We start from the raw sequence: 24443 nt of genomic DNA on the forward strand, positions 1-24443 counted from the left end.
ACCGCTGCCCCCGCGCAGATTAAACCGCGCGTTGACGCAGATCTGCATCTCCGCTACCGCGCGCGTTATCCGCGTCTCGCGCTCCGTCGTGGGGCGCGGTGCAGTGTGATAACCGCCTAAATCATTCCTCTCGTGTCAGATATGGTGTGACCTCTTCGCTGTTTTCTAAATTTTTGGCTTTAACAGTAACTATGTTAGTGTGCTAACAAAAAAAAGTGTAAAAAGACATTCGAGTGTCATTAATAAAAATAGAAATTAAATTACAGATCTATAAACAAAGCTCCTCTGTAAAAAAAAAATACGACAAATTGTAAATTAAGTAAAAGAAACATTTTCCTCAATAATAATATTTTATTTCATTTCACAAACTTGTATTTACATGATTGCTTAAGTAGGTACTTAAAAATACATATTAAACAACAATTTCAAAATAACATAAATACTTTAACGGATGTACTTATACTGATTTTTATGCTGTTGTAGCATTTTAAAAAGCTATCCTTACTGAAAACTACACAAACAATGTGTCGGAATGCTCTTATACAATACGACAACGCTTACTAACGTCCAATAGCCCGATTTCTATTCATTTAAACTTAACATACGTTATATAATATTATGTTAAGTTGATACACTGTGAACAATATTATTTACAAAGCACCGGCTGGTCGATAGTGAAAAAGAACCAGTATTGCCATTTCATTCATAAGTACAGCTACCGAGATACAGTCGCGTAATTTGGGCTGTTTCCAATTTCTCACAACCATAGACGAATATTATCGAGAATTTGATTTCGACGGTAGCATAACAGCTCTTGTTGAAAAAATTGGGAAATGTGAAAATTATGCGGCTGAATACCAGTATGACACTAGGTTTACTTTTTTTTGTAGCTTTTGGCTTCTGTCCCAGTGAGGATAATTCTGCCAGTGTCCATGTAGTTTTAATAAAATATTCTAAAAATTATGGCTAAGGTCGGTGAAAATTCCAGAATTTCCGAGACTTTTATTTTAAATAAAAAATAAATTCCTAGGCTTACTTTCATTTGACACATTTCTGCTAATGTCGCAACAAAGTTATAATAAAAAACTTGTATTTATGATAGATGCAAATTAAATGGCAATGCTGGCTCTGATCAGTACTTGAACGCCTCAAGTTACAAGATTAGCCGTCTGAACAATATAGTACATAATATCATAAAATGTGCAGCCAAGTTCTATTAGGATAATAATATTGGAAATGCATTTTGAACACAGCAGGATGGGCTTGAACACATTAACACGACAATGTTATTTATTAAATTTCATACTTATTCTCTTTTGGTGTCATTTCTGTGCAACCATTGCAATTATAAACCTGCGTGTTCATATTGTCATTATTTTTATTTAATATATAACGACTTCATGTTTTTGGGAGTAATGAATAACTTGTGAACCCTAGCGATTCTGAATTTATTCCCATATAACTATTGAAGTCAATTTAAATGTAATATATTTAGTTTCCTACGCGTCACCAGGCCAAGTTCCTTGACTGCACGCTACTAACAACTTGCCAAATCAAGCTACGAACGGTCTTAGAATAGAAGGTCGGCGTCACCTTCGTCCAAAAGGTTAGCAACAGAGTCACGTACGTCCAATCCTGCTGCGGCGAGCTTTGCCGCCTTTAACTGCAATAGAAAAGCATTTTTCTCTACATTGATGGACTTGGCCCATTTTTTCCCCAATAACAATTACGTCAAACAAAAATTGTAGAATACTTGTGCACGCTCCATTATCAAAAGTCAACGTAGCACTTGGTAAACATGCGATTCAAAGGTGCAATAAAATATGTTCGATTCTTTTGTAGCATCTTATTTTCTCTATACATGCCTCAATATGATACTAGGGAAAAAAAAATGGAAACTACGAAAGCGGGTACCGCTGTACACTACACGTACAGTGCTATTTTTTATAAACAAACATTGCAGAAGAGGGTAGAAGTGGATAGCTGGACATACACTATAAATGCTTTTCTATGCGTTTTTTTTTGTTTGGCGAAAATTATTGGAATATAATATCATCATCCTCTTGCTCGAGGAGGTTAGCTGCGGAGCCGTCGCGTATATCTTGCCCGGCAGCTTTCTTGGCTGCTTTAGCCTGCAATAGGAAAGCATTTCAAGCATGCTGCATTCATAGTTTAAAATTTTGGAACTTGGCAAATTTTCCATTAACACCGTTTTACGAAATGCAGCACAGTAGAAATTACGGCTCATAATGGAATACATAATGTGCTTTTCAAAACTAGTGATCAATAATTATTAATACAAAGGTCGAACACTTAGAATTTTATCTAACCTTCGATCCGGTTAGATTCACACCAACGTCTGGAAGACGTTCAAACCGTGGCAGACGCTATGCCAAGTAAGTAATTTTTCTATTGGTTTTTAACTAAAAGACTGTAAATGGCTGAGTGAAGAAATAGATTTCTCACAGATGGCGCTACAGTAAAAAAGCAGTGAAAATCACGAACTATTTTTTTTTCTTAGTGTTCAATCTTTGTTGTAATTATTATAACAAACTAGTGGAGTTAATTCACAAAAATATAAATGAATATCATGGTGGTCAAATATTGTGATATTAAATAAAAAAAACTTAAAAATTTGTGATCAATAAACTGATTTATTTGTCGGAATGAATTGGAAATAGAAACGAGATGTCCTTAAATCATTTTTTGAAAGATCAAGATAGTAAACAAGCTGCCCCTACATACAGTGCAAAAACAAACTCAGAGTCATTACGAAAAACAAAAAATATCACACGACGATCACAAGAAATCTTTTAAATTCGTCATGCTTTATCTATTTTTTTATTTAAAAATGCTTAAAGATTTTGCCAGAGTATTCAAAGTGTCCGCAACATGAAGAAAATTAAAACTTTTTATTTGTTTGAAGAAGATAATTATAGCAACAATACAATACAACAAGTACACAAAATTCCAACGAAACAACACTTGTTACCTCTGGTTCTCCTTCGCGGTCCTAAAATCAGGTAATTTTGTAGTTTTTATACATGACCAGTCTTTTTTTTTTAATTTAATTTAATTTAAAACGACACAACAGTTGCATTCCCTATATAATAAATTTGGTTATCATATCATAGGACGACGGGACTATATGTCTAATAAACATTCTAAACGTCTACCAGAACATCATGAATAATTAAACTTATTCAATGAAACATAGTGGTGCATTTCATACGGATTAGTAATTAATGTATTGAATTCATATTGGGCAACTTCAGGATAGAAAATTGAGACTAGAATTTAGAATATAATGAAAGGAAATAGAAAACAATTTCATACGGTAATCCCAACTTAGCATCTCTGATTTGCACGATTTTGCTGAAGTCACCTTTTGTTTTTAACCGACTTCAAAAAAGGAGGAGATTCGCAATTCGACTTTATTATTTTTTTTGTATGTATGTTATACGATAATTCATACATGAGCCGATTTTGAGGATTCTTTTTTTGTTGGAAAGAGTAGTGGTTTCATTCAAATTTGAAGAAACACATAGAAAAACATACACACAAAAAAAAATACAGTCGTATTGACAACCTCCTCCTTTTTTGAATTTGTTTAAAAAACATGTGCACCTAGTATAGTCTGTTACAGTTTATTAATATACCTTCAATAATAATTTATGTTTGCATAGTGAAACTATATTTGTTTTGTTACAAATCAAATTCTATGCAGCCCGTGTTTCCTCCACCATCGAGTACATTTCAACAAATAATAGGTTATGAGTTATGCATCACTATTATCAAGAACGTTTATAAAAACTATGCCAAGTGTTGCTATAAACAATTTTCAACTCCCCCATTTGTCATGAGATTCTGATAAACCTATTAAAGGACAAACTACGGACTTTACTTAAGTTCAGGCATAACAATAGATCAAACCACTTTCTACTTCCAAAGCACACGATAGACTTTTTGTCCATCAAACACTCTTATTGACCGTAGTAAGAGATTTGACAGCTCGATGAACAAAAAGTTCGTCGTCTGTATTGGTGCTGAAAATCACATCTACCAGACACACAATCTTAAATCTGATCTACTATAAAACACAAATCTCATTGACTTACAATTATATGGGTCCGCGCTAAAAAGTGTCCGAACTTATAGGGCGTTAAAATCGTATACAGAGCGTCATTCACGCTTTAGTCTTCGTTTGTTCGACTGACAGCGAAGCAAGCAAAATTAGACAGTACTGCGATGACATTACAATTTAAATTCAACGCTTTAGCTTTTTCATATTCCTTTACATGCCACTACGTTTAAATAGGTTGACTTGGGACATTTTTTTCGTGGTTTTTGTATTAGACCCGTCTCGTTCATTTATTTGTAAGTCAATGACAAATCTAATGATTTACAAACAGATTACAAACATGCATAAAATATCGATACCTCCAATGCACACTGCGCAAACTTAATTTTTGGACCTTTTCTGTTTTTATTTCGGTTTTTGTTTCTTTATTTTTTTCCACCAAATTCGATTTTTTGTTCTTTTTTTCCGACTTGTTTTTTGTTTCTTTTTTCCACTAACTTCGGATAGGATAATATTAGTAAATAAATTGGCTGTTTACAAAAATGACAGGACAAAAAATAAAGTTGACGTAGTGGAGATATCGATATTAACTGCCTCAGTGACCGAACGGTCACCACAGATGTCCCGGGTTTGATTCCCGGGGCGAAATAAATATTTGTATGACCCACATTTATGTCTACAATTCTGACATATGTACCACGCTTTCGCCATATACAACAATTTTTTTCATACAAGCTCCTTTGTTCTAGTTGGTGTTAGCCTCTCGAGGACAATTTAATCAAATTTAGATATGTACGATGGGGTCAAACTTCCCCATGACGTTTTCATCAATGTTTACTTTATTTTGTACTGTAACTGTAATGGTACAGCACGTAACCCCCAAAACGAAACCATCAATGCATTCTATGTGTTATTCTTGTCACCATATCATCTTTCATAGTATACTCTCTCATTAGTCATTCTTTCTCTAACTTACTTTACATAACCAGAATTTAGAGTACTTGACTTCTTTGTGCAAATTGACAATGTATAACAATTTTACCTTTTCTGCCTTGTCCTTGATGATTTTCTTCTTGTCCTGAATCTTCTTGAGCCGGTAGAACTCCTCGCGCTCCAATTCGTCCAGTTCCGAAATGATATAACTCAAGGTGCACTCCAATCGGGGGATGATTACTGCACAAGCAAAGTAACCTTGTGAGGTCTACATAATGATGTCCACGGTGTTGAAAAGGCAGGTAGTGTACATTTTTGTACGTATTCTTTAAACAAATCTCGTTAAAGGGAGTTTATGATTCTCAGTTTATGGTCCCGAATGTAAAATAAAACCTACCCAAAAGGTTTTGTCATTTTGACACTCTAGGACCACCAAACAGGGGATAATGATTAATAGTAAAAGTTAAAACTGACAATGCACACAAATAGGATGACAATGTCCTTGGCTGAAAGTGAGTCTGAGTAGCTTGAAACATTTGAAACAGTCAAGAATACTGGATCAGCAGAACACAATCAGCTGAGTAAAGACCGAGGAAGAGAAGCGTTACATGATTCTTAGCTCCCAACCACATTAAAAGTATTAATTTGAATGTAGCTTTTGGTAAATAAATATTCCTTTCCTGAAACGCACACATCGGGGAAGAGGAAGCAAAGAGCTTCGCATGGGAGGTAAGTTAATAGCATGAGGATGGAATGTTTCAGACTGCAGGAAGAATGATGAGCATGGTAATAAATTTAAAAGTTTGTGACGGTGTGACCTCCTTTCACCGTCATCTCACCTCTTTGTATCGCCTCTCTCCTCTTGTATCTTATCATTTTTTATTTTACATGTATTTAAATTTGAATTGTTCCATCTTCCTTCAATATATTCAATATTCATTTATTCCCTTCAGACAACACAGTCCACAACATTACATCTTTAGTTACATTATTATTATTATTATTATTATTATTATTATTATTATTATTATTATTATTATTTTGATAATTATACATATTGAAATTGACTCTATTAATTAAAATAAATAAAATAAAATATTAAAATATAAAGTTGTATACATTCTAAGAAATTAAAATTATATTGAAACGAGTAGATTAAAATTAATTAAACAAATAAACTAACTAAGGTGTATAATAATGGCACCTTTTATTTAAATGTACCATACGACATTTATTTATGTACACGCAATCAAGTCTGCCAGCTATCATGCTCAAGATACTGTTGGCGCTGGCCCGCATCCTACGCACCAAGGAAGTGCATCGCTTGTCCACCCACGCGTCTGCGAACATACCTGAAGCGCTGCAGTACCGGGGCAGCCCCATCAGTACCCTAAAAGCGTTGTTGAATTGTACACGCAGAGCATTGTATTGCCTTTGTGTGTAGTTTGCCCACAGGGCGCTGGTGTAAAAAATTGTACAGAAGGCTCTAAATAGAGTTACCTTCACTTGAGCTGAACAATAAGCGAACCTGCGGGCAATCATATTGGCTCTCACAGACAGCGCTCTGCGTTCTCGTTCAATATCATCATCGTCCCCAAGATCAGACGTCACCATATGCCCCAGATATTTGAATTTATTGACTACCTCAAGAGTCGTCCCATTTAATTTAACAACTGGAACATCCGGAACTGGTTTCCTTCTGACCCTAAAGACCATGCACTGGCTCTTGCTTACGTTGTATTTCAGTCCGTGGCCAAGAGCATACTTTTCACAAGAGTTGATCAACTTCTCCAGTCCACATACGGAGGCACTCAGCAGCACCATGTCGTCTGCGTAGCTAATATTGTTGACACATATTCCGTCAATATGACAGCCGACACGTGTGCTGCTAAGTTCCTCTATCAGCGCGTTTAAATACAAGTTGAACAGCATAGGTGAAGTCAACCCCCCCTGTCTTACCCCACACTGTAACCGATAAGGCTCCGAATATGATCCCGCCCATCTGACAACATTGACCTTCTCTTTCTCATTCTCATTTTGTTTTCGTACCACGGTCACTCCCAGCTCGACCGCGACAAGAGTCGGAATGAGCTAATCATGTTTAACATTTTATAAGTCTACAGCCTTCATGTATCTATTTCTGTTTCTATTTCTGTAATTCAGTTTCTCGGCCCTTTTGGGGTAAGTGTACTTATTCATTAAGTTAGGGAGCGTTTTATATTGTTGTACCTGTTTTCTATATACACCTTTTTATTGTTACAGTCTTACTCCTTTCTTTAGAATTCTTTAATAAATTTTGTGGACCGGAAGTTTCCTATTTCATTGCCGTGAACATCTTCACGGCTAGTTAGGGTTACAACCCTTTCAAGTTCCTGTACTTATTGTATACAATAGAAAACACACATCCACTTTTCTGCGGTGATCGAATTAGGACGTGTTTGCATAGGGCTGATTGCCGCCTTCGGCAGAGTACTTCGGTTTGCCGAAGAAGGCAGAGTTGACTCGCTGTTTACACCGAGCCGACTGCCGCCTCTTCGGTGAGCGAATTCGGCTGACAGAGGCGACGCAGTCGACGTGCTATACACAGAGTCGCCTGCCGCCCTCACAGAAATCACCAAATCATTATAAATACAAGTTTATGCCCAGACATACAACAAAACGTTCAACGAACTGATCCTGTAGATATTACGGGGCCCCCAGCACGCGCATCGTATTGGTACACAGCCGTTGATACGTTCAAACTTGTTGTTTGTCGAAGGCGACCAAGTCGCCTGACAGTTATTACACCTGGTCGAGCTGCCGGCCTAACCTCATAATAATATCGGTATATAAACGCGCCATTACGAGCTTTGATTCCAAAAAGAGTTGTTAACAATTAGTCTATGCCTTCACTTGCGCCGAGTCTAAGGCAGTTAACCTGTATCGACCGAACTAGACATAAAATTTCGTTCATTAAATAGACTCTTACCGTGCTCAATAGCGTTAACACGTCTATTTGTGATCTTGATGACCTCATCCAGGGTGATGAAAGAGGTCTGCAAAGAAGCCAGTTCCACCAACAGCTTGACTGCACTCTGGAAGTTCTTCTTTAGCTTGGCCAGTTGCTGACCACCCCGAGCCAGACCAGCTAACTCGTAAGTATCCGAACCATCTTGGTATGATTCGAAGATTGGGAGCGATACACCTGAAAAATTATTTTTAAATGGTATGACATCGTGATCTATGTAGGAAATAGAAGGTATATTTGGTAGCGTGACCTAATTGTCCTTGACTTCATGAAATCAAGAATATCTCTTGTGAATTATTTCACCTGTAATTTTCAGTTCAGAACACAACGCCGGAGAAATAAGTAGGTAAGGTATGTACACAGTTATTATCTGTGCAGACATGTGCACTGAGTCACCGCCACCTAATATTTTATGACGAACTTGACAGGCGCAAACTAGACTTGGGAAAATTGTTTAATTTTAATTAATTATCAACTTCTTTGTTAATTATTTATTCCTGTTCAGACTAGATGTGAATTAAAACTATTTGTTTTTAAGTGTTTTTTTTTTCAAATATTTAATTTTAGTAACATATTAGGGTTTTCAGCTTCGCTGCATTTCCGCGTCTCGAGAAAAAAGTCGAGACTCAACTCGAGACTTGCAGCCTCGAATGCCCACGGAAAACGAGACTTTAGAGACTATTTCAAAAGTAGGTTTCCATACTTATAGCCTAGGTACATCACAGTATTTTAATCAAACTTTTTTAACGTTAATTATAAAATAAAAAATTATTTAAGAATGTTTTATTCCTTTTACAGTGGGCATGCAAGAAACAAAGGGCCGTTTAATGTTTTTTCAGATAAATATGACTTAATTTTATTACTATCATTCTTCAATCTCCATAGATTATCCTAAAGGCTTTTTTTAACACGATACTTTAAAACTATAATTTTTTTGCAATTTTGTGCCAACAAATTGAATCTCAAAATGTTTCATCTACTTTTGTATGGTACAGCCCTAAGAAATTTAATGTGTCATATCTACGTAATTTAATGTGAACAATCTGAACACAAGTTTTTTCCCATTATCAAACTGAATAAATAGATCCAAGCGAGACTGAAAGTGTGGAAGTGTTTCTAAATGATGAATGATGCATGTTATATAGTTTTACATAAAAAAATAATGTTAATATATCGTCGCTTTAATGCTAAACGGCCGCATCACGAAAAAAAATGAAAAACGTTTTTATTGCAAAATTGTATTTAAAAACGGCTAATCTTTAACATTCCACGAAGACACCTAACGATTTTGCATTATAAATAACGAAATAACGCAAATGCCTGTATGGCATTTTGCACTTTCGTGGCTCACTTCAGAATTAAGCGAACGTCACTTTTGAGCAAAAGGGTCGTATCGCGAAAACTCTTCTACATTCCAACAAGTTTGTTGGAATGTTATTTATTATTATGTTCTATGTTTTTTTAATAGCGCAGGTATCATATTTAGCGATGCGGTTGTGTTGCATATATATTACAAATGATTATAGGGTTAGTAAAAAACTAAAAGTGTCGTATTTGCTACGTGCCTGTTTCGCATGAAAAAATGTTCCTTACAGGGATTGACTTACAAATAAATGGACGACGGGTCTAATACAAAAACCACGAAAAAAATGTCCCAAGTCAACCTATTTAAACGTAGTGACATGTAAAGGAATATGAAAAAGCTAAAACGTTGAATTTAAATTGTAATGTCATCGCAGTACTGTCTAATTTTGCTTGTTTCACTGTCAGTCGAACAAACGAAGACTAAAGCGTGAATGACGCTCTATATACTATTTTAACGCCCTATAAGTTCGGACACTTTTTAGCGCGTACCCGACGTCCATATAATTGTAAGTCAATGCTTACAGGTTTATATCTTTATCTGCTATAATGTTATTTTTGATATGTGCCTGCTTTGCCTAATGAATTAAAGTCGATGTTTCTATCATTTTTAAAAACTAAACTGCAATTTTCCTTACTGCAGCTGCATCGCATATAACAAATACCAGGATCATGGCAACAATGCTGAGGCGACTTCGGTCGCAATTCATTAGTACAGTGTACTGTTTACCCAACAGCGAATTTATCTCATGTTCTCGACGATTTAATTTATAACAATAAACTCATTTTCATTTAATAACGTAAGACTATAATTATATTGAATCTGACTCAGTGTTATTGTGAGTTTTATACATTGTAATTATTTTAATAGATGTACCTAATATTTAACTTTACTAAAATTTTACCCTTTTTTGTCTTTTTTGCTAGGTTTAGTGTTCCATGACCTTCCATGACCTTACTACTTTTACCATTGTTATATTTATATTAATAACAATAATAATAATTATTATTATTTGCCTTAAACAAAAATGTACAGACTATATTATAATAAGAATTATAAAATAAGGCTAAGAAAATTTGTACATTGCTATTTATGTAAGCCTCTGCTGCCGAACTAGGGATTAACCTGTTTCTCACTGAACCGAATATTCAGCTTTATTACATTTCTTTTTTAATATATTTACATTGTTACTTTGTGTTCTTTATTATAGTTATATTTAAATGGATTTAACTACTATTTTATTCTACAGAATTGGTAGCAGAGCGCACCGCATTTTAAGCGTGGTAAGGAGAAAGAGCAATGAACATCAAAGCAACATTGATGATAATTTAGCGGCACCGTCTATCACTCATGAAGAAGATGAAGATCTAGTACATTCCAATGATTTATGTGATTCAGATTCCATTCTAGACAGTCAACATGAGCTCTGGTGTCACATAAGTTTTTTATGTTAATCTTTAATATAAAAAGCTTCGAAACTAAATGTTAGTTTGTTTTTTTTATACTTGACAGGTAGGTTGACTTGGCTTCTTCAAATGGAAAGTGAAGGAAAATGTGTTAATTAAATGAATAAAATTAACGTGTTGGTACTTATTTCACGCATTTAGAAGTTGGTCTCAATAAAACTGATAGTTTCTAATACATAAATTATATGTAACATTTTAAAACTTACCATAAATGAGAGAAATTTCAGGTTTAGAGTGTTTTATATTCTTATGTTATGTGTTAAAGCATGTTTTTTTTAGTTTAACGAGTTAGTTTGTTAGTTAGTTATTTTACGCATTCAGTAGTTGATCTCAATAAAACTGATAGTTCCTAATACATAAATTATTATAAGTAACATTTTAAAACTGGCCAAAAGTGCCATAGATGAGACTAATTTCAGGTTTCAAGTGTTTTATATTCTTATGTTATGTGTTAAAGCATGTTTCTTTTATTTTTTTGTTTTAGAAGTGTGTTTTTAGTTTTGAGTCTATATTTATTTGTCAAGCTTCACATGGAGCTTTTAAAAATAATTTAATAAGCTTAATACCTTTCTCACTATAATTTACGATCTTTTTATTAAATATTTTAAAATAATCCTCACAATACAGAGTTCTTTTTTTAATGCTAAAGTGCCTTATACGCCTTTTTTATGGGTTTGGTTTAAACCTAGCGCAAATCTATATTTATAAATCAGTAGAGGTTTGAAAGACGCATCTTTTAAGTATAAATTCATGGGTATTTGCAAATACAATACTATTTAAAAATTTAAAACACAGATCGAAAACTTTGACAAGCTCTCCTGTCAGAAAGTGAACTTATGACATGAGGCCGTTTATTATATTACACAAAGGCATATTTAAATCCTAAATTTGTAACTCTAAATTTGCATGCTAGTTTTGGTAAAATTTGAAAACTGTTACTATATAAGCCCTTACCACCTTTTGTAAAACATACTTTAAGCAAATAAATATCAATCAATCACTCAATCAAATTCTTACAGGATAAATTATATGTGTGTTACATGTTTTATTTTGATATAAAAAATTTGTGTTTTGATGTGGATGGTGTTGGAGGCCTTTGTTTCTCGATCACCACAGAATAGCATCAGGTGTGAAGACTATCTTGAACCTTAATGTTTAATTTTACATTACACGTATTGTAAAAATAAGATCAAAATAAATTTTTCTCTGCCTTTTTTTTCTTTTAGTTTTCATTTCAATTTTGGCAGATTATTGTTTGATTTACAAGAAAAATATAATTCTCCAAAATGCAGGCATCAAGGTATCATTATCTATAACTTTCTAAGCCATTATTGTAATAGTAAAGGTGTGTCAACATACCAGCAACATTGTCTTTTTTGGTGCGAATCTTGATCTGGGCTTTAGTTACATTTTGCAGCACAACTTGATTAAACTCTCCAGTTGTGAACTTAGCTTCTGCTAGGGAGAATGCTGCTTCCTTCATCACCTCACCCATCAGGGTTTTTGTCTGGAATAATTAATTTCAATGCAACATGAGTATGGAATCACAATGAGCACATATGTTTTGTTCTTGGTTTATTTAGTATTTTTCTTAAGAAATAGCATTATACTACAAAAAAAGGATTTTGAACCTTTTGACCTAGACCTTGTCCACCATTTTGATGATATATTTAAATGTTGAAATATCAGTGCACATTTCTATTATATCAATTACACATTCATTTATACACACAAAACATATATAATTAATAAATAAATAACGCATGATACTACAATTGTTACACACATACTCCTTCCAAAGGAATAAAATACATGGTGGCATATTCAAAGCCAGAGTGAATACACTTTTTTTGATGTACCTTCATCTGTCACATCATGGCTTAACATCAAGTAAGATAGTGGCCAAACATAAAAGTTTTCTATATTCTGTTATTTACAAAAAAGCTCTTCTAATATGCAGTTTCATCACAATACTTTCCTGTGTCGTAAGTGATTAATAAACAAAATTGCACATGATAAAATCTTCAAAAACTGATCAATTGCAGCAAGGCCAAATACAGTACATGTTTTATCTTTAGAGACCAGCAGTAATGCATCATATACCTATGGGTCATAATGCATTAGGCTAAAATTATTATTTTTTTAATCTACACACATTACCACAGAATTTGCTAAGTAATCATTTATTTTATATCATTTAACCCACATAATCAGTTTTGTTTGTATAGACAGCACCACTGATTCCACCTCAAGTCTAGGCATTAAATAGCAAAGTATTCAATATTATTTAAATAACAACAAGAATGCAGATAAAACAACTACAATTATCAATAATACACTAAAACGCTCTAGAAGTAATTACGCGTCTTAAAAGACATTTTAAAACATCAGGGTGGGGCTACCATGTATATGTACTAATAGTGTATTCAACTAACGACAAATAAAAACTCGTCCCCAACTTAATTAAGAACAATTTCAGAAAAATACAATTCCGTAAAAACGACAAATTTGTCACAGAAAATGTATTAATAAACTGCAAATTGTATGTTACCTTACCTCAATAATTTTGCTCAGAATCATACGAAATCTGACTTGCAGAGCATCTGCCTTCTTCTTGAGCAGACCATGGCCTTTCTGGGCTCCAGCAAGACGGAGCTTCATCAACATCTGAGCACTGAAAACCGAAGAACACCATCATAATTCTTTATATGTACTTTAAACACACCCCACGTTTTTCCATGGATATAAAAGGGGTGAACTTACCCCCGAGAAGGGAAAATTGGTAATCTGTCCTTCTGAGACATTTTAATTTAGGAGTTATTTGCGTATATCCCTCAAATATCCCTTTCCAGGGTTCCTTTACTCCCAATCACCTGATGACAGAAGACAAATGGATGTTAAAAAAAATTGTCTATGGGTGGTCTTGTGATCTCGCAGCCATCGGTCGATGAAAATCGTGGAACGGAATGATTTTTGAAAATTACGGTGTGAACGTTACGTCTAGCTAGCATAAAAAGAACAAAAATATATATTCTAGTAAAGTAAAGCAAATTATTTACAATTAATTCACGATAATATTTTCAAATTCTAAGATTTCCTTATCCTTGTCATTGAACGAGGCACTAAAAATTAAACGTTGGCCTTACAAAAAATAAACTGCAATTGACTCTGCCAGAAGGCCGCAGTTTAGGTACAGTTTTTTGATAGTACAATGCCTGTGTGAACGATGCGATTTTATTCTCTATAGCAAACTTTGCATATGTTTATCTCTTTCCTTACTATCGAACCTATACATTTGTGAAGACAAAAAAGAAAATTCTCCTCTGTCTTTTCCTAATGTTTTGAATGTTGTGTTCACAAACTAATAAGAGTTACTACGTAACAGACCGCCAAGTGCCATATATTGTCTTTAAGACGTAGTGCACGTTAAGAACATGACATTATTTTTTTTAATATTGGTATAACCCGTAGGTGGATATTCTGTATCTATAGTATTACGGCATCGGAATACTTTTTTTTAATTTGTAGGCAACGGTAACGTTTATTCAGCCGCAGCAAGTACCACCAGGGTACATACCAGCTACCTGTATTGTACTATAGAATTAAAACTGTTCGAATTTATAATAAATAAAACAAGTCTTAGAAATTGTTTTTAATGTTATTTATTGAATTTTTTGTTTTTAATTTTTTTCTTAAATTTATTCAATGTACACACAATGCTACAGGTTGCTGCCATTTACAGACAGCGCCTCGTAACATTAAAACAAGAACGTGGTCTGTAAAGCTGTTGGTTTTTCCATTTAAATCAACAAATCCAACAATGTCGTCCTTGTAATTTGAATATGTTAGAGCAGTTTCTAGTGACATTTCATCAAATAGCACTGTACACAATCTTCTTTTGCTGTCCCAGCTTTTTACCTGTAATTTTATAGTAAAATATAAGTTTTTCATAATTTTATTACATACTACCAATATTTACAACACTTGCTAAGTAATTATTAAATATTTACCTGATTTTTTATAAGGTCGAATATTTGTGGATTTATGCCAGCACCAATATTTAGTTGGCTTATCAAGTTCTTCAAAGTTGATTTTGAAGGCAAAATGAATATCTTTTGGAGAAACTTGTAACATTTTGGACCTTGCTTGTAAATTGAAAGAGCAATAAGTTTCTCTTCGGTTGTAAACCTTCTGGCCATCTTTTTTTTCATGTAAAGTTTCATTTGCATTGACAGAACATTTCTCGACAATGGGTTCATCTTATTTAGAACTTCTTCTAAACACTCAGTTTTACTGAAGGCCAGTCAGTGCCCTTTTGACTTGTGTGTTGTATTCTTTTTGGTTTCTAACCTTTTTATGTTCATTGTATAAAAGTTTGCACCTCGGTGTTAAGGCCTTTACATTCTTAATAAGCCTTCTTTTGACTACTTTTCGTGGTGTTTTACATATTGAGGCTAAAAAGATACAGTACATGTTTTATAAAATATAATAAAAGAAGTAAAACTAGTATTCCTGTTAACAAACAAAATATGTTTGTGCTTTCATAAACAATAATTATTTATTCAACTTCAAATATTACCTGATGCATAGTGCAGTGCGGAACTTGATGATGCAACGGGCACAAGTTGACCTGGTATTGTAGGCAAGACATATGTATCTGCAATGAAATAATTCATATTAATATGCTTCTTCTTTTGCGATCACATAAAACATAGAAAAGGATGATACACATACCAGAAACCTCAGTTTGTGCACCTTTATTAGGTTTTTGCTCATAAGGTAGTGTATACGAGTGATCAATGTGTCGCTTCCTTGAGTAACTGTGGTCACTGAATATATCTAAAAAAATAATAGATAATAGGTCATTAACACATTACAGAAACAGACACCTTCAATAAGTCTAGAAAATGAAATTTCTCTATACATAACTGCCAGTCAGTGTGATGTACAGTCAACAGCACATCAAGCTACACACTGATGAATCTTGTTCCATAGCACTGGGGGCGATATTCGAACTAAAATGTGTAGTTTGATGTGCTGTTGACTGTACATAGTTTGCTTTATACCTATTTAATAAAATTTTACATATACGTATAGACTAACAATCGAAAGAAATTTTCAGTATTTAGGTACTAGAAGTAAATTTTACCTCTTTCTCTGGAGGCAATTGATGGTCTTCCCGGGGATATCTCCCAGATCCGTAAAATAAAGTAGGGTAAGCTCCAATCTTCAGATGATTTGACGCTGTGTGAAACCTTTGCTCGAAATGTTTATGGCAAAACAAGCATGTTTTTGGTTTCACCCATAAAATTTTCACTACGTATACACTTTAACCAATGTATTTTCCTTTCCTCGTTCTTGGGAATATGATGCAATTTAACGTCCTGTCGTAAACTATTGCATTCGGGTGCACAACACTTTCGATACATTACGAAAACGCCGGCGAAGCTGTATTTGTAGATTAGAAGAGGCGGAAATTAATCAACGCAAACACTTTTCATCAATACAAACAAGCACAATGTCAATAATACTGTATTTGTGGATTTAAAGGGCGGAAATCAATCAACGCAAACGCTTCTCTTCGACACAAAACAAGCAATATGGCGCCCGCGCAAAATGGCGTCTGACTGTAAGAAGCGCGCGGGGTGAAGATTGCAGAGAGGGCGAGAGGGAAACGTCAGTATGCTAACGTGCACTGTCATCACTACGCTTTAACTTTTTCTTAGCGGCTTAACGGGGCGTGGTTGTGTTTTAAGTTTTCGCTATTGAATTCGGTTGTCCATTGTAATTTATAGTAAAATAGTTTCATTAAGGCTCCCAGAACCACGTCGCATTTAAAATATGCACGCTGATTTAATATCTTTGTGTAGAATTTGCCTTGAAAATGGAGCTACGTTGCCAATTTTTCAGACAGAAGAACAATCTTCATTCTCAAGTATTTTGTCAAAAATGTCGCAATGTTTTGGTGGGGAGGTAATTAGTACTTAATTAGTATCTTTATCTAAAATATAAGGTAAAAAAGGCAACAATGGCGGAATATCAACAATTGTATTTGTCACTCACCCAGTGACGAAATATCATCATTCATTCAGCCCTGCTACATTCAGTATTAATAAATTTTCAAATTTAATTTGCACGAGTTTTTAACATACCTCATTCTTCTGTTCCATTTTCTGAAAAAAGTTTATCTATACTTGATTTTCAGATAGAAGATGTTGATAGCTATCCAAAGAAAATATGTGAAACCTGTAATACTATGTTAGACAAAACTTGCGACTTCATAAACAAATTCCGAGAATCATGTATAGTATTAGAGAAAAATCTAGAAATAGTTATTAAACAAGAACCAATAGAAATTGATCAATTCCAAGAGCCGTGTGACATATTTAAAGGCAAAGTGAACACAGAGTATAGATCTCCTTGGGACATACTTGCAGGAAAGAAAGAAATTACTGTAGAAATTTTGAAGAATGAAACTTGTGAGGACTTTGACTTCACTGAACATAATAATGATGATACAGACCAATTTACACTCAATACCAACAGTAATAAAGACGGGAATACTAAACAACAAATAAAGACAGTTAAAAGCACAATTAAAATTAGTAAAAAATGTAAAGACGCTATAGGAAGCGTAAAATCGCAAAGACATAAAAGTAAAAATTATACAAATAGAACTAGTCGCATTGCATCATCCTTGTTGGAAGGAAAATTTACTTGGACTGGAGGACGCTGGAGGTAAATGCATGATACATGCTGTCTACTCTTTAACCCTTATGTGTTGATGCTAGCCAATATTACACTGGATTTTAAGTTTTGTTCAATAGCACATCAAATCTTTACAATCTGGCATGGCACCGATCAGTCTTAACTTATCAATTTTCTTTTCAAAGTTTTGATTATTTTTTGTTCTGCAGCATGTTATGGTTAATAATACATAAAAAACTCACCAATGCACACTCCTGCATAAGAACAATACAACACATAAGGTATAAGTTGAAAGAAACTTACAATTCAGGATTTCATGTCAAATAGACATTGTGAACTTTTAGCTAGAATCTGGACAATGATTGAGGCACTGCCGGCACAGTATTCACCGGTTTTTTAAGTTCTGTCTTCGGCCGACTGTGCCATTGCCGGAGAATACTGCCTCTCTATTTAAAAAAATACAAAATTTATCTCTTAGGCCATGGGAAAAGCCAGAGTATAAAATAGATACCCAAAATAATAATATAGTGTGCCAAATAACCACACCAAGGCCCCCTTGTGAAAGAGTTCATCCAGGGAAGTGTCATCTTACCTATTTCTGCCACCAAGCAGTAATGTTAGCATTACTTCTAAATATTACATCTAAATTATTTAATTTAGATATGTTTTTAGATAACTTTATTTAATTTTAATAGGGTGATCAAATATAAAAAAAGAAAAACTTTGATCCCTTGACACTTTTGATGTGTGTTTGTATTCATAATAACTGTACTAAATTCCATTCCAGTCATGTTAAAGAAAAAAAATTGCAAGAAAATGGAAAATCGTCACACAAGTTTAGAAATAGCAATTTAAATGAAAAGATAAATAAAAATGTGTCCCTCACCCGACACAAGAATGTAATAACAAAACTTCAAGAAGAAAATGGAACAAATGGAAATAAACAACAGCATGAAAACACCGGTCTCTGCGATCATTGCGGAAAAGTTTTTTACCGTATGACTGCTTTAAAACGACATTTACAATTAGTCAATATAAATACGCAACAATATAAATGCACTATGTGCCCACGGACATTTAAACAACAGCTTTATTTAGACCATCATTGTGCAAGAGTCCACAATCAGATTGGAAAGAAATTCATGTGTTCTGCATGCGGCCATGCATTTGCGTATCTCAAAGACCTGAACACTCACTACAAAAATGTTCACAATGAAGAGAATAAACAGAAACTTAGAAACAAGCTGTTTTATTGTAAAATTTGTGGAAAATCCTTCAAGAACGGTGTGGCTGTGACTATACACACCAGATCTGCACATACAGGTATAATCAATTAGTTTTCCGAGTATCTGCAACAAATTGTTGCTCCAATGCAGATCATGGTAACTTGTTTTATAGGAAAATGTGATATTCTACCCATTTTAATAACTTTATGTACAATATTTAATTATAATGTTTTTATGTACTTAAATTATTTATATTCTGATTTCATTTCTATTGGTCAATGTCCTGTAAAGTTCTTATAATGGGTTGAATATCAAATACAAAGCGTATGTGGATACAGGCTTTGGGAGAAGTAGACCTCCATGTACATGTCTCGATCACATTGAGTATGTACATGAAAAATTTTTGGTATGTTTAACCTGACTGGATTAAAACCAAGTGCCAGGAATAAACAAGCATGTCTGAAGAGGCGAAGGAGGTTTGAGTGTAGGAGGTGAAGGAGGTTTGTCAGGAGCGTTACAAGTGAAGGTCCATAGTCTCTTCCTACCACAGTGGGAGACAGGTGTGATGATATGTCGGTCATTCTCGGACTTGTGTTCACTACTTAATTTTTATTTAATATTCGATTTTTTTATTGTGTATTGTTATTTAATATTTCTATGGCCTATGTTCAGCAGTGGAGGTCTTCCAGCTGAGACGATTATTTAATATTCAGGTATTGTATCGTGCAATATTATTTAATAATTACACAATAATACACTTGAGTATTTAAATAATAAAAATTGCTATGGAAATTAGGTAGTGAACACTAGTCCGTGAACAACCAATGTATGTATGTATGAATATTACATTTTCGTAAAAAACGATCGTCTGCATTGAAGGTATTAAAATTATATAACAATAAGAACAAAAATTTTACCAATGTGCCGAGTCAAGAGCATGTCAAGCTCGGCACTTAAGATTTGAATTCAACTTTATACCTCTTGGTATAAGACCGGGCCCAAATCAAATGTCAAGTTTGTTATACATATAGCTGTAGGCACATATTATCTAATATACTACATAAGTAGGTACTGAATTAACCCTAAAGTAATTGTATCAATGAATATTACAAAATGCAAGCGTGTAAATTTATTTTTATTAATATTAGAGCAGCTTATTTCGGATCTGGGGCCTTACCATGATCTCTTATTACAGTTCAGTATAGGTTCGTAACGACAAAAAAGCGGGATGGTGAAATACACTTCATATAGTACTGTCTCACAACAATTCATTTTAGGTTCTAAACTGGGGGTCTACTCTCTATCTCCGTCCGACATCCGTCCGAAACAATTACTGTCAAATAGTAATATTCAACAAAATTAAAAGACAAGTATCCAGTATGAAGCTTCACTCGCATCACGCGTCTTTTCATTTGGTCAAGTATTGCTTATTTGGCAGTAATTGTTTCGGATGGATGTCGGACGGAGATCGACAGTAGACCCCCTGAATTATAATAAGAGGTAAGGCCCCTGGTCTATAGGGGATCATCGTAATAACAACTCGATGCCAAAACCGACTGAAGTAAAGGTTTTTCTAAATATAAATAGCTTTTACTCTAGTCTTAGAGATATACATACGACTTCCCTGTCGATAAGATAAAGGTATCATTTATTCTGAATCGTATCTAGAAACAGTTTAAAATCTATTTATGTCTATGTTTCAGGTGAGCGGCCAGCTGTTTGCACAGTATGTGATGCGAAGTTCTTCCACGCAGATTATTTAAAGGAACACATGCGTCTACATACAGGGGAAACCCCATACAAATGTCCTATTTGCCACAGAGGCTATGCGCAACGGGGTAACATGCTAAGCCACGTGAAACACAACCATAGAAAGTCACAACATGATGAAACATTGTTAAAATCTTTGAAGCCTCACGTATTGAAAGTTATGCGACCATGATTGTTGAATTTATGTCCTGTTTAAATTAATAAAATGTTTTATTAAAGATTGTTCACATCACTATACCGAGAGCGACTCGATTTGTACACTAATGCAACCGCATTCGGTTGACAGTTTTCGATTACCCACGCGTCGCCTTCGGGGTGTGGTGCTGGTAAAAACTTAGAGGATGGAAAAAAAATAAAAGAAAGCCCTAACTACAGAATCAACGTGCATATAACCAAAATTTGAAAGTTACAAATGGCGGATTTGTTTAGTGTTGTACTATAATCTATCGATAAGTCATTATCGACATGCAAATGTATGGCTTGAATGTTGAAACTGTTTTTTTTTTGTTTCTTTAGTTTACTATAACCTAAAATACTGTCTCACAACAATTCATTTTAGGTCCTAAACTGGGGGTCTACTCTCGATCTCCGTCCGACATCCGTCCGAAACAATTACTGTCAAATAAGTAATATTCGACAAAATTAAAAGACAAGTATCAAGTATGAAGCTTCATTCGCATCACGTGTCTTTTCATTTGGTCAAGTATTGCTTATTTGGCAGTACCTAATTGTTTCGGACGGATGTGTCGGACGGAGATCGAGAGTAGACCCCCTGTACCGTAAAGTATCGACTGCTTTGCTGAAGTCGATAAAGACAACGAGCACCTCTTCGCGAGCGTTCAGGTACCCGTTGACCTCATCAGTGAACTTAGACAGAAGTTGGGAAATACTGTAGCCTCTTTGGAAGCCGTATTGTTTATCATTAAATTATGTCATTTTTTATTAAAAAAATATTAATTTCGTGTCTTAAGTACCGTTCCACTATTTTGTCAATGCTAGAAAGTATTGTAATCGGTCTGTAATTGTTTACGTCATTATAAGGTCGTTTTTCATCAATATGTCTGATGATGCCGGTCTTTAAGTTGTCGGGATACGAGGATGTGGCTAAACAATAGTTAATTAAATGAGTTATGGCTGGTGTTATGTCCGAGCTTATGCATTGCAGATCCCTAACCCTTATCTTGTCAATGTCTGGACTTTTATTTTTATGTGTTTAATTATGGTAAACATGATATTGTTACTGGAGACTTACTAGAACACTTGCAAACAACGACTAAATATTTCCTAAGATCTAAGGTATACAATATGTCCAAAGTATCTATTGGAGTGTTTTAGTATAAATATCGCACTGCTAATACAATACGCTATTGTTCACTTTTTGAGTTAATACTCATTAATTCAAAAAGTGAATTTATTCAGAATAGCTGAAAAACGAATTACTCAGTTCCCATGAAGGGTATATTATAATTTACGTTAGGTTAAAATGTATTAGACATCTATACAAGTCCTACTTGCCAATTAGAAGTATATTTAAAAATAAAAGTAAAAAAATATTTCATATTTTTGAGTAAGGACTCTTTTGTCCAGAAGTAGCTCACAAAACCTTTGTCTCATTCTGGGCTAAGTAGATATATTTAAATGGTTTCTTACAATATTCTAACGACAATTTTTTGACGTGTAGAGAAATAAATTTTATGTTCAGAAATGGTATAATCTTGAATTTCACAAATTTTGAGTTACATTGCGGAATATCATCCTTACTTAGTCGATATTCCCTTCAAAGGTAGATACTAAGCGCTTTTGATTATCTTTAATTATGCACACAACCAAGGAATGGAATTCCCTGCCTGCGACTGTTTCCGAACTCCTACAACCCGAGTATACGGACTGAATAGACATCTTCTGGGCGAGCTCGTTCCATCGTAGATCCTATCTTTGCTCCAGAGCAGAGTGGTCAAGAGTCAAGGTAATACTTAATTATCCATCTAAAAACGAGAATATGTTTATTAGTGTGTGTATTACAGTGGTTTTTGTAATTGGGACCATATGGGAAATTCGAAACCATAGGAAAAACAGGACCTTTCAGAACCATTCTGAAGTCTTTTTTGTATGTTGTGTGAAAACAATGTTGGCGTGGTAAATTTTTTGGTCAAGCGTGAGTTGTCAACAAAATGAAGATTTAATTTGTATTGTAAAAAAGTCAGGACACAAGTTTGGTCAAATTTAATAAAGTGTTCTTTCGTACAAAATGAATAAAATTGACAATTTTTTTTAAATGCTGATAGACTCAGTTTCTTATTACATAGGATAATTTCATATTACTCATTTAGTATGAAAAATCTTATTAAATTTGACCAACTTCTGCTGTCACGATTTTTTCTTCCAATACAATAAAATTATCCTTACACAAAACCAAGTCTATCACTAGAAAAATAATTTTTAGTTTAGAGGATGGAAAAAAATAAAGGAAATTTTTAACGCGCTTAATCAAAAGATTGACGATGTCAAAATTGTTTTCACAAAAAAGAGAAATAGTTATTTTTGATACAAGTGCGGAAAGTTAGTCATTATTCACGAGTCTCGAGGCTTTTTCGTACAAAGACTCGAGACAAGTGAAAATGACAAATCCTCACGTGTCGACGTTTTGTAGATATATTTGCGACAAAACTACATTGAAAGTAAAATAAAACAGTATTTAAAAAAAACTCATTTTATTTCTTTGTCTGTCGAAAATTCATAGTACAATGGTTTCCATAGGTACAATGGCAACTGTTGCCAGTATTCAGCCACATTAAAATTACTATTTTAGTGGCGCGACGCGCAGCGGTCTCGCGTAATACTCACCTCGGGTCATTGTTAATACTCAATCAGCCATCTTTATGTTAAATATTTTGGTATTTTTAAATGTAACACGTTGTTTTATAAAACACCTATGCAATTTAAACAAATAAGATGTTAGTAAATACAAGCTTTAACGATGAATGACTTACGTCACAAAGCACATGAATATTAAATAAATATACAACCACTTTAGTTCTTTGTTTAAGACTTGAAACATAAGTAAATTGAAAAAAAATGGAAAAGTGCGAAAAATACAACTATCGGCTCGATTTGTAGTACGAAAAGTACCACGTCTTGAGCAACTGTCATTGACTTAACTGTATTAAAAAAGATCCGAAGACAGTTTCTCAGATACTGCCTCAATAAAAAAAACACTATAACTATTTGCTGGCTTAGCATGAGGAGAAGTAGACAAAAGTTAAGCGCGTAGATATATATTCTCTCTTCTCTACCGATGATGTCTCACCTCCGAGCACGACTCGTAACACGAAAAAACACAAAGTTTTCTCTGCGTAGAGATATTTCAATCAATATTTTTTAAATTTTGTTCAATTAAAATATTTAAAAACTGACTATTTAATTATAATCTGCGGCATTTACAAGTTTTATTTTAATCCCCGTCACAAATTGTCGGCAAAATTTGAAAACCTCGTAACTCCGTTTCTGACGAGGTCCCTTTCTAATTCCTTAAGCGTAATATCGGGCAAATAAAATATAATAAATATAATTTGTACACCCGTGCAAAATAAAGGTACAAATTACAGATAGTCGCATAATTATTTCTAGTAATTCTGTTTTTCGTGCCTAATGAAAAGATCACATTAAAATTTTATTTCGTTACGTTCTTTGTTATCAATTATCATTTAGGTATGTACATCCAATGATTACTATGTTCTGGCAATAAGATTAAATATATATACTTATTGCCTTTGTTTTTTGTCTAATTTTTATAACGTTAAAAGAAGATAGGCTGTGAAATCTCTTTGAAATTAAAACTGTTGATATAAATCATTGACTTACAAATAAATGGACGACGGGTCTAATACAA

At 34.0% G+C, this 24443-nt stretch overlaps 2 protein-coding genes and 1 long non-coding RNA gene across 4 annotated transcripts; 1 reads left to right on the plus strand and 2 right to left on the minus strand.

Annotated features, from left to right (window-relative positions):
- Positions 1-339: 339 nt before the first annotated feature.
- LOC113225583 (V-type proton ATPase subunit D) lies at positions 340-13738 on the minus strand. 2 transcript variants are annotated; one of them, XM_026457916.1, is made up of 6 exons: positions 13614-13738; positions 13407-13524; positions 12210-12357; positions 7983-8198; positions 5124-5254; positions 340-1663 (listed from the first exon to the last, which is right to left on the minus strand). In XM_026457916.1, exons 1-6 carry the CDS (start codon positions 13652-13654, stop codon positions 1571-1573), a joined length of 747 nt encoding a protein of 248 aa, XP_026313701.1. In that variant the 5' UTR covers positions 13655-13738; the 3' UTR covers positions 340-1570. The 2 variants fall into 2 exon arrangements, with proteins under 2 accessions (XP_026313701.1, XP_026313700.1); XM_026457915.1 differs by lacking the exon at positions 340-1663 and adding an exon at positions 1671-2132.
- Positions 13739-14628: 890 nt separating this feature from the next.
- LOC113225626 lies at positions 14629-16173 on the minus strand. Its single transcript, XR_003310032.1, has 5 exons — positions 16000-16173; positions 15585-15689; positions 15430-15507; positions 14861-15304; positions 14629-14768 (listed from the first exon to the last, which is right to left on the minus strand). It is a non-coding gene; the product is annotated as an uncharacterized LOC113225626 (long non-coding RNA).
- A 2186-nt stretch (positions 16174-18359) lies between these two features.
- Positions 18360-20992, plus strand: LOC113225624 (zinc finger protein 879-like). Its single transcript, XM_026457983.1, has 2 exons — positions 18360-18881; positions 20488-20992. Exons 1-2 carry the CDS (start codon positions 18557-18559, stop codon positions 20724-20726), a joined length of 564 nt encoding a protein of 187 aa, XP_026313768.1. The 5' UTR covers positions 18360-18556; the 3' UTR covers positions 20727-20992.
- The last annotated feature ends 3451 nt before the right edge of the window (positions 20993-24443 follow it).

The sequence above is a fragment of the Hyposmocoma kahamanoa genome, unplaced genomic scaffold, assembly GCF_003589595.1.
Source record: "Hyposmocoma kahamanoa isolate Upper Pololo Valley unplaced genomic scaffold, ASM358959v1 168, whole genome shotgun sequence".
Taxonomy (NCBI): Eukaryota; Metazoa; Arthropoda; class Insecta; order Lepidoptera; family Cosmopterigidae; genus Hyposmocoma; species Hyposmocoma kahamanoa.